Genomic DNA, 13737 nt, shown 5'->3' with positions numbered 1-13737 from the left:
TAAATGTCAGTGGGCCGGTCTGTCTAGAAAAAAAGACGCTAACTGGGCTGCTCAGACAAAAATAGTATGAGATGTATCGGCCCAAAAAGTACGTCGGCCCACCGGGAAACTGCCCGGTTTGCCAGATGGCCAGTCCGCCCCTGATATTACAAATGTATACATCTACAATATAAAATGTAACTGAACATACTGCTCTCTCGTAATTTTAAGCCCACGTTATTTCTCCATAAAATAATATACATTTGTACACCCCATACTTTCAAAATGTGCTTAAAATATACTGTTTCTAAAGAATACTAAATAATGTATTTTAGAAATATACTGTCAGTGCATTATTATAATGATAACTTTAAGCATACCGATAAAGTATACCTAAAATACATTTTAAAATAAGTTTAAATTTAGTATACTTTAAAAATTGCACAAAACTTTAACTTTAAGTATATTTTTCTAAAGTATACTTTTAGAAAATATACTAAAGTACAATTATTTTAAAGTATGTTAAAAGTTTAATTGTAAAAAATTTGCGCAAATATGTTGTAAGCATACTTTAAATATGTTTAAAGAAAGTACATTCCTTTGTAAGTATATTTGTAATGTACTATTGCAAAGTTAAATATACTTGAAATACAATAAAGTATATTTGTTTTTCACCAGGGTGAGATCTGACTGTGCGTTTTGATCACTAAGTTCTTCATTTAAATTAATCGGATGGCTTCAGTTTGCAAGGTTTGCAATGCGAATGGTTTGTAATACTTTTATACTGTTTTGTACAATAAATACCTGACTGTACTTTTTACTTGCGTGTTGTATTTCATTTGCAGTGTTGGGGGTAACGCATTATAAGTAATGTGCATTACGTAATAAAATTACTTTTCTGAAGTAACAAGTAAAGTAACGCATTACTTTATAAAAGTACACATTCATTTTTGAGGTACTTTTTTTTTTAAAGTAATGTGAGTTACTTTTCAGTTTAATTAATTTGATGTAAAAAATCAATGTACTGCATTAACCTGAATGTATTATGTAGAATTACACACTCAATGTGTGAACAGTTTTAGTCAGAAATGGAGATGGCAGACCAGAGCTTGACATTTTTTGTGATGGAAATATGCAATTTCTGAATGCAGAACTTCTCAGTCATAAAAAACACCTGCAAGAAAAAGTAATGCAAAAGTAACTTAAAAGTAAAGTAAGCATTACTTTCTATTAAAAGTAACTAAGTAATGCAATTAGTTACTTTTTGGGGGAGTAACTTAACATTGTAATGCATTATTTTTAAAAGTTACTTTCCCCAACACTGTTTATATGGTTGAGAAGTGGTTGGGTTAAGGGTAAGGGTGAGGGGTGGGGGTAGGGTTAGATGCTCCAAAATATCTTTAAAACCATAAATGTTCATGAAACCGTTTCTACATTTACAAATTCATAAAGTTAAATGTCTATTCTGATGTATAATGCAAAAACCTTAAAACGTAACAACAGATTGTATTTATAAGATACTACCGCTAAAGGACACTAATGCCTTAATACGTCACTATACGTCATAATAAGGTGCTTGCACAAACAACTTATGAGGACAGTCTCCAAAATGGCTTTAAGAAACAATTCCCACTTGGTGTATTATTTATTGTGTAATTCTAAAAAATTCATTCATTACACTTTTTAGGATTGCAATGATTATTTGATTTTATTTCATACTGTTCACCTAAACAGCTACTTCAACTAGGGGTTCAATACTCAGCAATCAATTATTTATTTATCAACTCATTGGACACATATTTAGAAGTTGAAAACAAACATTTTATAATTTCAACAATTATTAAATGATCAATATGTTTAGTTTTTAAATGTAGCTTCCAAATCACAGACTCCACCTTTAACATTTTATATTTTAATGGACTTATATATGATACCATGTTAAGTGAAGTTGAGCGGGTTGGGTTCATTACCACACAATATCTTAAAAATGTATTCTCTTTTCTACTGATGTCACTACAGTACAGTAACTGACACTAATTTGCACCGTTTGAGACACATAGTGCTAACAAGCACTATGTTACAAACAACACATTCCCTATTTCCTCTATAATGAGTTTGCAGGTGCATGTACTTGACATGCTCAAAGCCCATATCACATGATAATGATATATACACAGTCAATCATATCTGTATATATAGACCTTTTAACATGATTAAGTATAAATTAGTTTAAATGCATGTCACATTTCCCTTTCCAACTTTATATTAAAGGTGCAGTGTGTAATTTTTAAAAGGATCTCTTGACAGAAATGCAAAATAATATACAAAACTATATTATCAGGAGTGTATAAAGACCTTTCATAATGAACCATTATGTGTTTATTACCTTAGAATGAGACATTTTTATCTACATACACCGAGGTTCCCCTTACATGGAAGTCGCCATTTTGTGCCGCCATTTTTCGACAGAAGCCCTTAACGACAAACTTTTTTATTAAGTTGTCTCTGACGATGACATGTTTGTCTGGTGGCAGCTACCGTAGCTTCTCTATGTGATTCAAAATTGAGGGGTGAGCAGTGGACTAAGCCGTTGGTTGCAATTCGCAACCTCACCACTAGATGCTGCTAAAATGTACACACTGTACCTTTAATAAAATAAGTGGTCAAACTTCAACATGACATAAACAACTCATTGTCATAGTAAATCCTATAAATAGGTGTGATAGCTCTCAAAGACAAATTTTTATGTTGGTCAGCTCCAAACTCAACTAAATATCATGTGTAAGGTGACAGGCAACGTTCGGTATGAAGTCACATCTTTTCTAATGTGTTATTCTCGTGTGTATTATTACTATCTCTGTGATTCAGATCAAAGTAATTCATCAGCACATGCACAGCCAAGAAGATCAATGAATGGAATAATTGACAGATAAGGTGAAGAAATGGAGGCATGTAAGTGATGCAAGCTTGCACATCTCAGGCATGTGATAGCAGCACGTAATGCATCTAGCATCTCTGTTTATCCGAAGCTTAAAGAACCTCTCATTGCTTTCCCTTTTTATTTTTTTCGAGGGGAGAAATGCCATTGAGATCACTCGTCTATCCTTCAGCTAAATTTGGGGCAATGAAGGGCACATAGAGGTGGAGATGGATTAAAAAGGGATGAAGGAGAAGGGTGGAGTATTTCTTTTAGTAAGCACAGACATTGGTTGACAAAGTCAATGTCGGAAGATTCTTGTCCAATCCTGTTCATTTTCTAGAAGGTGAATCTGGGAAAGGTTTTATTAGTGGAGCCTGGAGGCGTTTGAGTACCTAGAGGACTTTGCTGGACAGAAGATTTTTTTTATTTTGGAAGAACAGTTCACAGAATTTTTAAGACACATTTTGAGCTGTCATTATGGTAAGATTTCTAGAATAGATATGGAGCATGTAATGTATGATTTCAATGGCTGGTTGAGTATTTTGTAAAGATGAAATATAGGATTGAATGATTCAATAACACGTATGATTATTGTAAAGGATAGAAAGAAGCATACATACATGTAATTTAATTGCAATTTCTATAGTAACTAGAGAGAAACTGTTGTATGTCAAATGTGAAATGTGATATGCTAGTTACCAGTGGGTAGTGTGATACTTTTAACACATACTACATTTACACATGTAAGTTATGTGTAGTGTATATACACTAGCTGTCTAGCCAACAGGCTTTTGCCCTGCAATTGTGAAGCTACCACTATGTATTTAGTGTGCAAGCGGCAGGCAGTGGCTCAGTGGTTCATGTAGGTTGTCTACAAACCGGAAGGTTGGTGGTTCAATCCCCGGCTCCACTGGACCAAGCGTCGAGGTGTCCTTGAGCAAGACACCTAACCCCAACTGCTCCCGACAAGCTGGATGGTTGACACCGACATCGGTGTATGAATGAGTGGGTGAATGTGCGGCAAATTGTAAAGTGCTTTGGATGGCCATAGGTCTGTTAAAAGCGCTATATAAATGCAGTCCATTTACCAAGCTACAATTGGTGGGTAGATTGTCTCTACTTTAGTCTTGTCTTTGAAAATCTTCTTGGTGATGTCTTGCTGTTATGCTTGCTTGAATGTGTTTGGCTTTAAATATCGTCTCTGGGGACAAGTGGCAATCTAGATCTTCAAAGAAGAGAGAGACATAGGGCCCTATTTTCACGATCTGAAACGCAAGTGCGAAGCACAAAGCGTAAGTGACTTTGTGGGCGGATCTTGGGCGTTGTTGCTATTTTCCCGGCGGGAGAAATAACTCTTGCACCAGGCGCAAATCAATAAGGGGTTGGTCTGAAGTAGGTTCATTATTCATAGGTGTGGTTAGGGTGTAACGTCAAATAAACCAATCAGAACGTCATCCAACATTCCCTTTAAACGCAAGTGCGCAAGTTCCATGGTGGGTTGCTATTATTATGACGGATTTACCAGGCGCACGCCAGGAGCGGTTCACAGCCGAGGAGACCGACGTTCTTGTAAGAGCAGTCAAAGATAGAGAAATTGTTTTGTATGGGGATGGGAGAAACCCGCCCAAATCAGCATCGGTTAAACAGGCGTGAGAGGAAATAGCCACAATTGTCTCATCAGCTGGCATCCCCAGGACGTTGCGCCGCAAGCGCTACAATGATGTCAGGAGACGGGCGAATCCCAAGCTTGTCAGCATAAATCGGGCACGCCGTGTAACGGGAGGTGGATCTGCCTCTACACAGACGCCAGCAGAGGACATCGCTGCGTCCACCCTCACTGCTGAAAGCCAAGAAACGCAAGCAGTCCAACCTCAAAGTACACTTGCAAATCAACTTCACATACATTAAGGTTTCTTATGAAAACATTTTAATTATTATTTACATAAAATAAACGTAATACAGCCACACAACAAACTTATGAAAATATTTTAATCGTTATTTGCATGATAATTTTTTTAACGCAGCCACACAAAATAAATAAAAACTATCACCACGATGCTCACCACAATGATTTTCCTTATCTCATGTGTTAATATTTTTTATTGTAACAATTTATGATTTGCAAAAATAACTGTTGCATCTGTGTAGATTAGATAAGCAAAGTGTGTGCGCGTTGTGCACGCTATACATTATGGTCAAGCACGCGCCCTTAAAATAGCATAATGAACAACGTGCAACGCGCCACTGACTTTAGACTAGTTTTTTTCTGGTCAGTGGCGCAATTGTTTTTTGAAACTGCAAAATAGCATCAGGGATGGTTTGCGCCGGAACACGCCTCATTTTTTGCACTGATCCGCCCAGGGAGCGCAAGTTCATTCCCTAGTTTGCCAACGTGCGTCTGTGGAGGAAAAAACCTGCTGTGTGCCGGTGCAAAATACGAATGATACATGCATCACTGACAAAGTCAATTGCGCTGGGGGCAAGGGCCCATAGGCTATCTTGGTACTTTAACTTTTGTGTTGCCATTTTGTGTTTAGGACCTATTCTGCACCAAGGACATAAACTGTTATTCAGGATTTATACAGTAGGGATGAAGATCAGCAATTGTTCATGTTTTTCTAGCTTGACCATGAATCTTTTATTGAGCATTTTTGGCATTGCTGTCCTGCCAGACCAACAATATTCAGCATAACAACCCAGTATGAAAATTGATACTGGTATTTTCAGTGGAGATGTATGTCGCCTATGTGTGGTGGGGTGGAAAAAGATGTTTATAACAGCTATAGTGGTGTTTAAAAGGTGTGGTCCCTATCCTGATTTTTTATGTTTTTGCATGTTTGTCACACTTTAATGTTTCAGATCATGAAACAAATTAACATTTTAAAGGAACATATAACTTAGAAAATAGGCTTATTATCAAGCTCCCCTAGAGTTATACAATTGAGTTTTACAGTTTTGGAATCCATTCAGCTGATCTCCGGGTCTGGCGCTACCACTTTTAGCATAGCTTAGCATAATACATTGAATCTGATTAGACCATTAGCATCAAGCTCAAAAATGACCAAATATTTAAAACTTGACAATTAAAAGTTGTGATTTTCTAGGCCGATATGGCTAAGAACTATACTCTCATTTTCATTTTTGGATTTTATTTTCCCTTCATAATAAAACCCAACTTCATTTAAAAACTGCATGTTGTGTTATCTTTGATTAAAGTTTAAATTTGTTTTGATGAATTGAAACATTAAAGTGTGACAAACATGCCAAAAAAATAAAAAATCAGGAAGGGGGCAACGCTTTTCCACTGTATATTAAACAAATGTGTATAGAGTGCTGAAGTGGGTGAGTACGTTGTTTCAGAGCCCTTGATGAATCTAAACATTTATCACACATCTTGTAAAAATCCAGCAAATACAACAACATAAACAAACAGCTTTTGTGCACTAAACGCAACTTCTGGTAGACTTCCACATAGAATCAATAACAACAGAGTCCTTTTACAGTAGTTAATATCTGATAACAATGGAAATAAATGACAACACTGAGCTAGTGTTACTGTGTACAATTAATATAACATTTTACAGTATTAGCTATGGTCCTTGAATTCTTGTCTATCTGCCAAACCTCTCTACATGGTTGTGATCTATGTGGGTGATTCTCACGAAATCCAGATTTAGAAGGTGTTCAGCATCAGAATTTTTAAAAAAGCCCTTGAAGTCATTTTTTTGCACATATAAGAGTAAGGTCTGAATTTACTATAACCATTATTTTTTAGAGGATTTAAAAAATATTTCCTATAGAATTATTTACATTTTTTAGATTATCATTATAAAAATGATCATTACATGATATCACATTAAATATATGCATTTACAACTCATGTTTCGGTAATGAGAACTAAAAAGTTGTCTAGGTACTATGACAAACAAAATTTCAACTTTTAGAAAAAATAAGAAGTGCTTACCTGGTAGCCATCTTGAGTGTCACAGTCAATAGGCTTTATGCCCAGCTGCACTACTTCCTGAACTTCAGCCAGCTCCTTGTTTCCTGTCTGCCATTATTGGACAAACTGATTAATCCAAGTGTTCCTGACCTCAGTAGTCGCAAACAAATTGATTAATCCAGGTGTGCCTGACCTCAGTAGTCACAACAACAATAAGACACACTTGGATTAATCAGTTTGTCCAATAATGACAGACAGGAAACAAGGAGCAGGCTGAAGTTCAGGAAGTAGTGCAGCTGGGCATAAAGCCTATTGTGTCCTTTCAACCAAACTTTTTTTGTGTGAAAATGTTAGTTTCTTGAGGGCTTAAGCAATGATTGAAAATTGTTGCGGAGGATAAGAAAATTGGTCTTGGACACATTTATATTCCTTATTATTGTCTCTACATTTACCAATGATCACCAAATACCACATGTTTCTTTACTGTAAATGTTTATAGTATAACATGCACTGAAGCTTTTTATTTTTTAAATGTTTTAATTATAAATGTTTCCATGTCAAAGAACCCAAATCCAGTCATGGACGTGTTGCGGTAATGAAAATGTTTGTAACTGTATGCTTTTTATTATTTTGATAGTATTTACATTTTTTATCAAAATGTCTAATTTCACAAGAATCTCCCACGCATGTCGTCTCCCCTCGTCTTTAGCAAACCAAAACATTTTATTTTTGACAAGGTATTTGTTTCAGAGATAAGTTTAGCCACTAGCCAGGCTGAAAAAATAAGTTCACTTTAGTTCTGGCACGTAACCGTGACAACGATATATCAGTTATTTTGGTAACACTTAACAATAAGGCTGTATTTGTTAACATTAATTAATGCATTAGCTAACATGAACAATACTTCAACAGAATTTAACTAGTTTGTGTTATTTTCACTAAATTAAAATGTGTAACTGTTCAAATGATTTAATACACCATGCACCTACATGAATAACTGTAATGGCATTAACAAACATTAACATAGATTAATACATTCAATTAAGGTAATACATTTAGTGGTACGGTTATTTTTATTATTTCATTTGTTTGCACTTGGTTGCATTAAAGAAATAAATAACAAATGGATTATTTGTAGAAGAATAACACAGGCAGACTTTCCAAGCTAATAATTTCATGACCAAAGGGAAGGTGATTGCATACATCTTTTCAAAAATTGGCCTTGGGACCATATTGGGCAAAATGGCATTAGGAAACAATTCCCACTTCCCACATGGTGTATAATTTGTTGTGTAATTCTAAAAAAATAATTAATTACATACTGTTCTCTTTTCAGCCCACCGATGCACAGACAGACGCCCGCTCTTTCCTGAGCGAAGAAATGATTGCTGGTGAGTGTGTGAAGCCAGCATGTTTTCTTTTTTACATTACATGGGGCTTCAGGAGTACAAACCAGCTCTAAGGGTTTTCTCTAAAGGTGCATTACTGTGACACAAAATACCACATCCTGCTTTGAAAATTGTAAATGATTAAAAATGTTTAATTTAAAAAATATTTTATACATATATCCTGTACATTCAATTTATTTTCTGTGAACCCACATGAAAGAGTTCAAGGCTGCCTTCGACATGTTCGACACTGATGGTGGCGGTGATATCAGCACCAAGGAGTTGGGTACCGTAATGAGGATGCTGGGTCAGAATCCAACCAGAGAAGAGCTGGATGCAATCATTGAAGAAGTGGATGAAGATGGTTAGTTTGTTAGGGGAAATATTGTGAAAATATGCCCCAATATGTACCTCTAAGGTACTGATATGAACTCTTTAAGGTCCAAAGCTGTAATACTGCCACAGTGACAGCTGGGGTACATATTTCGGTCACTTTTCAGACAATTTATTCAGCTGATGCTTATTACTCACATCAGTGAGTTTACCCGCCATACAGTGCATGCATTCTTTACGAATCAACCTGCGACTTTGTTAATGCACAGTTTAGTGTCATCACATCTTGGTTTTGCATCCTCAGGCAGTGGCACTATTGACTTTGAAGAGTTCTTGGTCATGATGGTACAGCAGCTAAAGGAGGACCAGGCGGGCAAGTCTGATGAAGAGCTATCTGAATGCTTCCGTGTCTTTGACAAGTAAGTCACCTGTAGCAATGCCCTCAGCATACATGTCAGCAGCATTAAAAAGGTATTTGGTTTTATTATCAGATTTATCTGTCATGCCCACAGCAGGGAGGCAAATGTGACCATATAAATGAAACAATTTCACATAGTGAAGCTCTCATTAATTTCTGTGACCTTCTGCCTCACACGCTGTGGTTTTATATAAAGAAAACAAGATATGAGATGCATCTCAGACATTTCTATTAAGCTTATCATCTGAAAAGATAATGATTCATTACGGAGAAGAAGTACTTACATATTTCTTGTAAATCAAAATAATTAAGGCAAAGATTGACTTTCTTTAAAGGGGACAGAGAATGAAAAACCATTTTTACCTTGTCTTTGTTGAATAATGGTAGGCTACCCACATTCACAAACATACAAAAAGTGCTAGACATGCTAAACATCTCAGTCTCATAGAAATTCCTCTTTTAGAAATGTCAGCCAGAAAACGGCCCAATCTGAAAAACTGATACTTATGACATCACACGCATCTCACTGCCCCTCCACTTAAAAATAATTGGCTACATTTTTTGAGTGGCAGCAAAGTCAGCCAATCAGTAATGAGATTGCAAGTTAAGCCAGTAGGGGGAGCCAAATATGTGCAAAACCACTTGTTTAAAATCCCCCACCCTAATAGAGCTATCTGAGAGAGGTTTTTAGGAAGCTTCTAAGGCATTACAGACCCAAACAAAAAAATGTTGTCTACATGTCACATCACAGAACAAGGATAAATACTCCGTTCAATCATTCTATGTCACCTTTAATACTTTATGTGTAGTTTATTTTTTTAAGATATTATACACTGTCAGAAAAAAATTGTCAAAATATGAATGTAACAAAATCTGTAACATTTAGGTACAAAAATATATACATTAGGATATATATATATATATATATATATATATATATATATATATATATATATACCCATATATATGTTTGTGAGTGTGTGTTTGTGTGTATATATACATAAGGTAGCCTACTACTATGAACTCTTCAGGTGCAAAGCTATACTTTTTGAATGAGTAGTGGCCTAGATATTGCTGGGGTACGTATTTTGAAAAAAAATTCTGACAGTGTGAATGATTTCTTATTGCATAATTAAGCTTATGAATGCTTTGGTAAACAAAGAGGGTTTGCGATATTATAACAGATATCATTCATCTTCTGTCTTATTGCTCTTTTTCTACTGTTTCAGCTACAAACTCTATTCAGTCGTCAAGATGACAGTGTGTTATTACATTGAAAGGCATAGAAATATGTGGGGCTTTAACCACACATTGGTTTACAATTATAGATAATGACTGTCAGGTGAGGGCTGCCTGGTTTACATGAAATACAAATAAGGTGTGATTGTTGAAAATCTTCCACAGACATGTCATGCTAAAGTGGTTATGGAGTAAAGGATAATATTTCAATAAAGATCAATTTGGTCTCATTTTTTTGTTAGGGAAGTTTATTGCTTGCTTAGCTTGTTGTTTAATGCGTGATATGAAACTGTTCTCGCTGATTCTAGGATTTGATTTCTTCTAAACGTTGTTCTAATAAACAGAAACCAAGACGGTTTCATTGATCGTGAGGAGTTTGGAGCAATCTTGCACGCCACTGGAGAGCCAATAGCAGAAGAAGATATAGATGAACTCATGGCAGATGCAGACACAAATAAAGATGGAAAAATTGACTTTGATGGTAAATCTTTTTACTTTTATTTAACAAAAGCTTTTTTTAATTACTGTCGTCATATATTAAAACATATACAGAAATAATAAAACTAGGGCTGGGCTTAGATTAATCTAGATTAATCTCATACAATCTCATATAATATATGAGTTTGTGATGTGTGTAAATATTATGTTTATTTAAACACACACACATACATGTATATACATTTAAGAAATGTTTTATTTAAATATAGTTTTTTTATTTATATAAAATTAAGAATATATAAAAATATAAATAAATATATATACACATGTAATGTGTGTGTATTTATATATACATAATAATTACACACCGCACAAACTTTGCAAATATGTAATGCAAAAAATTACTTTTATTTTGTTTGAGATTAATCTAGATTAATCTATGCCCAGCTCTAAATTAAAAACAATCTCATAGCAATATTTTATGAATAGGCTAATTCTTATTAATTCATACGTTCATACCCTTTAGTACAATTTGCTTTCGCCTCTGTGATGTTGGGCTCAGAGGCGGGGTATCATAATTGTTTTTTATGATAATTGTATGTTTTTCCCTGTGAGATCAGGCTGAATAATTCCATACAAATACCCACACAAACATTTTTATTTTTATTTCATGCATTTGGCAGATGCTTTCATCTAAAGTGTGTGTTCTCTGCACTGTAAGCCCATACAGGTTGATTGAACTTAAAACATTTATGGAAACTCGTTGCCCTAAAAAAGTTGATTTTGCCTGGTTGAAATAACAATTAATTTTAAGTTTAATGTACTTAATGTTTTAATTTCTTCCAATATTCCTGCACTTTCAACCCAGTTTAGATGACATTACTAGAAATGTGTGAGGAAACCTGTTGCATATAACTTTAGTTTTTATCACTTTGTATTACTTTTGATGTTATAAATGGTATTATAACAAAAATTAATGACTGATTTTAAGTCAATCATTAAATAAATGTGATTCTCCACAGAAACACACAAAAATGTGTTTTAACATACATTGTAAGTACAGTGGAGAGAAATATAATAAAATGTTTTGAACAGGGTTCATGTATGGAAACACTGATCACCTGATTGGTGACTTGACAAAATTATAATTTACAACAAAACAACATCAATAATATAAGAGCTTGAACCTATATGACATTTTATTAACAAATATTTGAATAGAGAAAGTTCTTATCAGTTTTTAATTTGTGAAAAAGCAGAAAATAATCAAAATATTCAAGCGCAAAGGATTATGGGTATTCCTCACAACATGAACTAATAATTTTAATCATTTTCACAATAGATTTTGTAAGGTTAACAGTAAATCAACAAATCAATTGAAGCTTTGGCTTCAAAACAGAAAATATTAATGATTTTTCCTTGATTGTTTGAGTAAAGACAATTTCTGGGTTAACAGTGTGGGAATCGAACCCATGACCTATAGGCTACAAAAACAATGCATTTGCTGCAGTCAAAGTTTTTTAAGATATTTGAAGGTGTATAAGCAGACAAACCTTAATTCAATAACTAGAAGTAAAGGTACAGAAACGGTCACTGGGGCAGTACCCTTTCAAAAGGTACACATTTGAAATAAAAAAGTGCATATGGTACTGTCCCAGTGACAGCTAGGGACCATTTTTATGAATGTTGGTGTATTAAGTTCATCTTAGTCATCTAAAATTATTAGCACATTTTTTTACAAAAAGTATGAGCTATAAAATGAATGATGATACATTGCCTCTGTCTTTTTGTTAATGTCATTCCAGAGTTTCTGAAAATGATGGAAAATGTACAGTAAAGCAAAATTGCCTTTCATCCCCTCCATCCCTAATGATTTATCAGAAGAAGCAATGCTGAGAACTTCAAAGAAAAAGATGACAGTGAAAACACAATCTCCCAGGTTTCAATACTTAACAATAATGCAAAAATAATTTGCTTTGATGGTGGACTATTGGCAGTGTCCGTTGGAGATTGGACTGTGAAGGTACTTAAAAATAACCATACCCACCGTTTCAGAGGAAACAACTTACCCCACCTATCATCTTATGCCTCCAGCTGTCTTCCATTACACTTACTTCTTCCAAAGACTTTGTCAAGCCTTCCATTTCCTTTCAAGAAGTGCTTAAGATGACCTTGCCTTAATATTTACCTTAGAAACGGTCTGGGATTTATTGCTTTGTTGTCATGGTGATAAAGAATTGCCTCTCTTCTGCCTTCTACACTCTAAAAAATTGTTGGGTTATTTCCAACCAAGTGTTCAGTCAAAAAGGGACGAGCCCAGCTCCTATGCTGGATTGTTGTTTTAATCAACTGTTGGGTCAAATATAATCATTTTCTGGGTTAATTTAGCCCAAAAGTATCCCTTTACGACCAACACTGGGTTTAAAACAACCCAATATTTTTAAGAGTGTAGCTCATGTTAGCAGCATCTCAGTAAATCTATTAAAAATAGAAAAAAAATAAAATGTTGTGGCAAATCAACTTATTTAATTGTGCATATTTGACTAAAAATATTAATCCTTGAATGCAGTCACATTCCAAAAAAATGCTGGGTTATTTTCGACTCAACTTTGGGTCAAAAAAGGGACAAACTCAACCGTTGAGTTAAATTTAGCCTAAAAAAAATGTTTGACCCAACAAACCCAGCATATAGGTTAAATTACAACCCAGTGGGTTTTTGTCCCTTTTTGATCCAACTCTTGGGTTAAAAATGATCCAGCATTTTTTGAGTGCATCTTAAATGCTTTTTATCATATAAAGTAGGGCTGTTACGAATCTTAATATGTAATTCTATACTATAGATGTTTTCATCAGACGCACGCATGTTTTCTCATTTACATGCCTGAACCGAAGTGAATTTCCAGTTTGTATTTATTTATCGGCTGGCTGGTGGCTAAACTGATCTCTGAAACAAGTACCTTGTTGAAATAAAATGGTTTGGTTTGCTAAAGACGATAGGAAATGACAAGCATGGATCACAACTTTGCGGAGAGGTTTGGCAGCCAGGCAAGAATTCGAGGTCCTGCTGCAGCTACAGTAT

The 13737-nt window shown here is 34.8% G+C and overlaps 1 protein-coding gene across 1 annotated transcript; it reads left to right on the top strand.

The window, feature by feature from the left end:
• The first annotated feature begins 3169 nt into the window (after positions 1-3169).
• tnnc2.1 (troponin C2, fast skeletal type, tandem duplicate 1) lies at positions 3170-13162 on the top strand. Its single transcript, XM_065285977.1, has 6 exons — positions 3170-3379; positions 8179-8233; positions 8451-8594; positions 8868-8982; positions 10565-10701; positions 12464-13162. The coding sequence occupies exons 1-6, from the start codon at positions 3377-3379 to the stop codon at positions 12493-12495; spliced, it is 486 nt and encodes a 161-aa protein (XP_065142049.1). The 5' UTR covers positions 3170-3376; the 3' UTR covers positions 12496-13162.
• Positions 13163-13737: the final 575 nt, after the last annotated feature.

Source organism: Paramisgurnus dabryanus, chromosome 21 (genome assembly GCF_030506205.2).
Source record: "Paramisgurnus dabryanus chromosome 21, PD_genome_1.1, whole genome shotgun sequence".
Lineage (NCBI taxonomy): Eukaryota > Metazoa > Chordata > Actinopteri > Cypriniformes > Cobitidae > Paramisgurnus > Paramisgurnus dabryanus.
The sequence above is the reverse complement of the archived record's forward strand: the minus strand, read 5'-3'. Positions and strand labels throughout refer to the sequence as shown.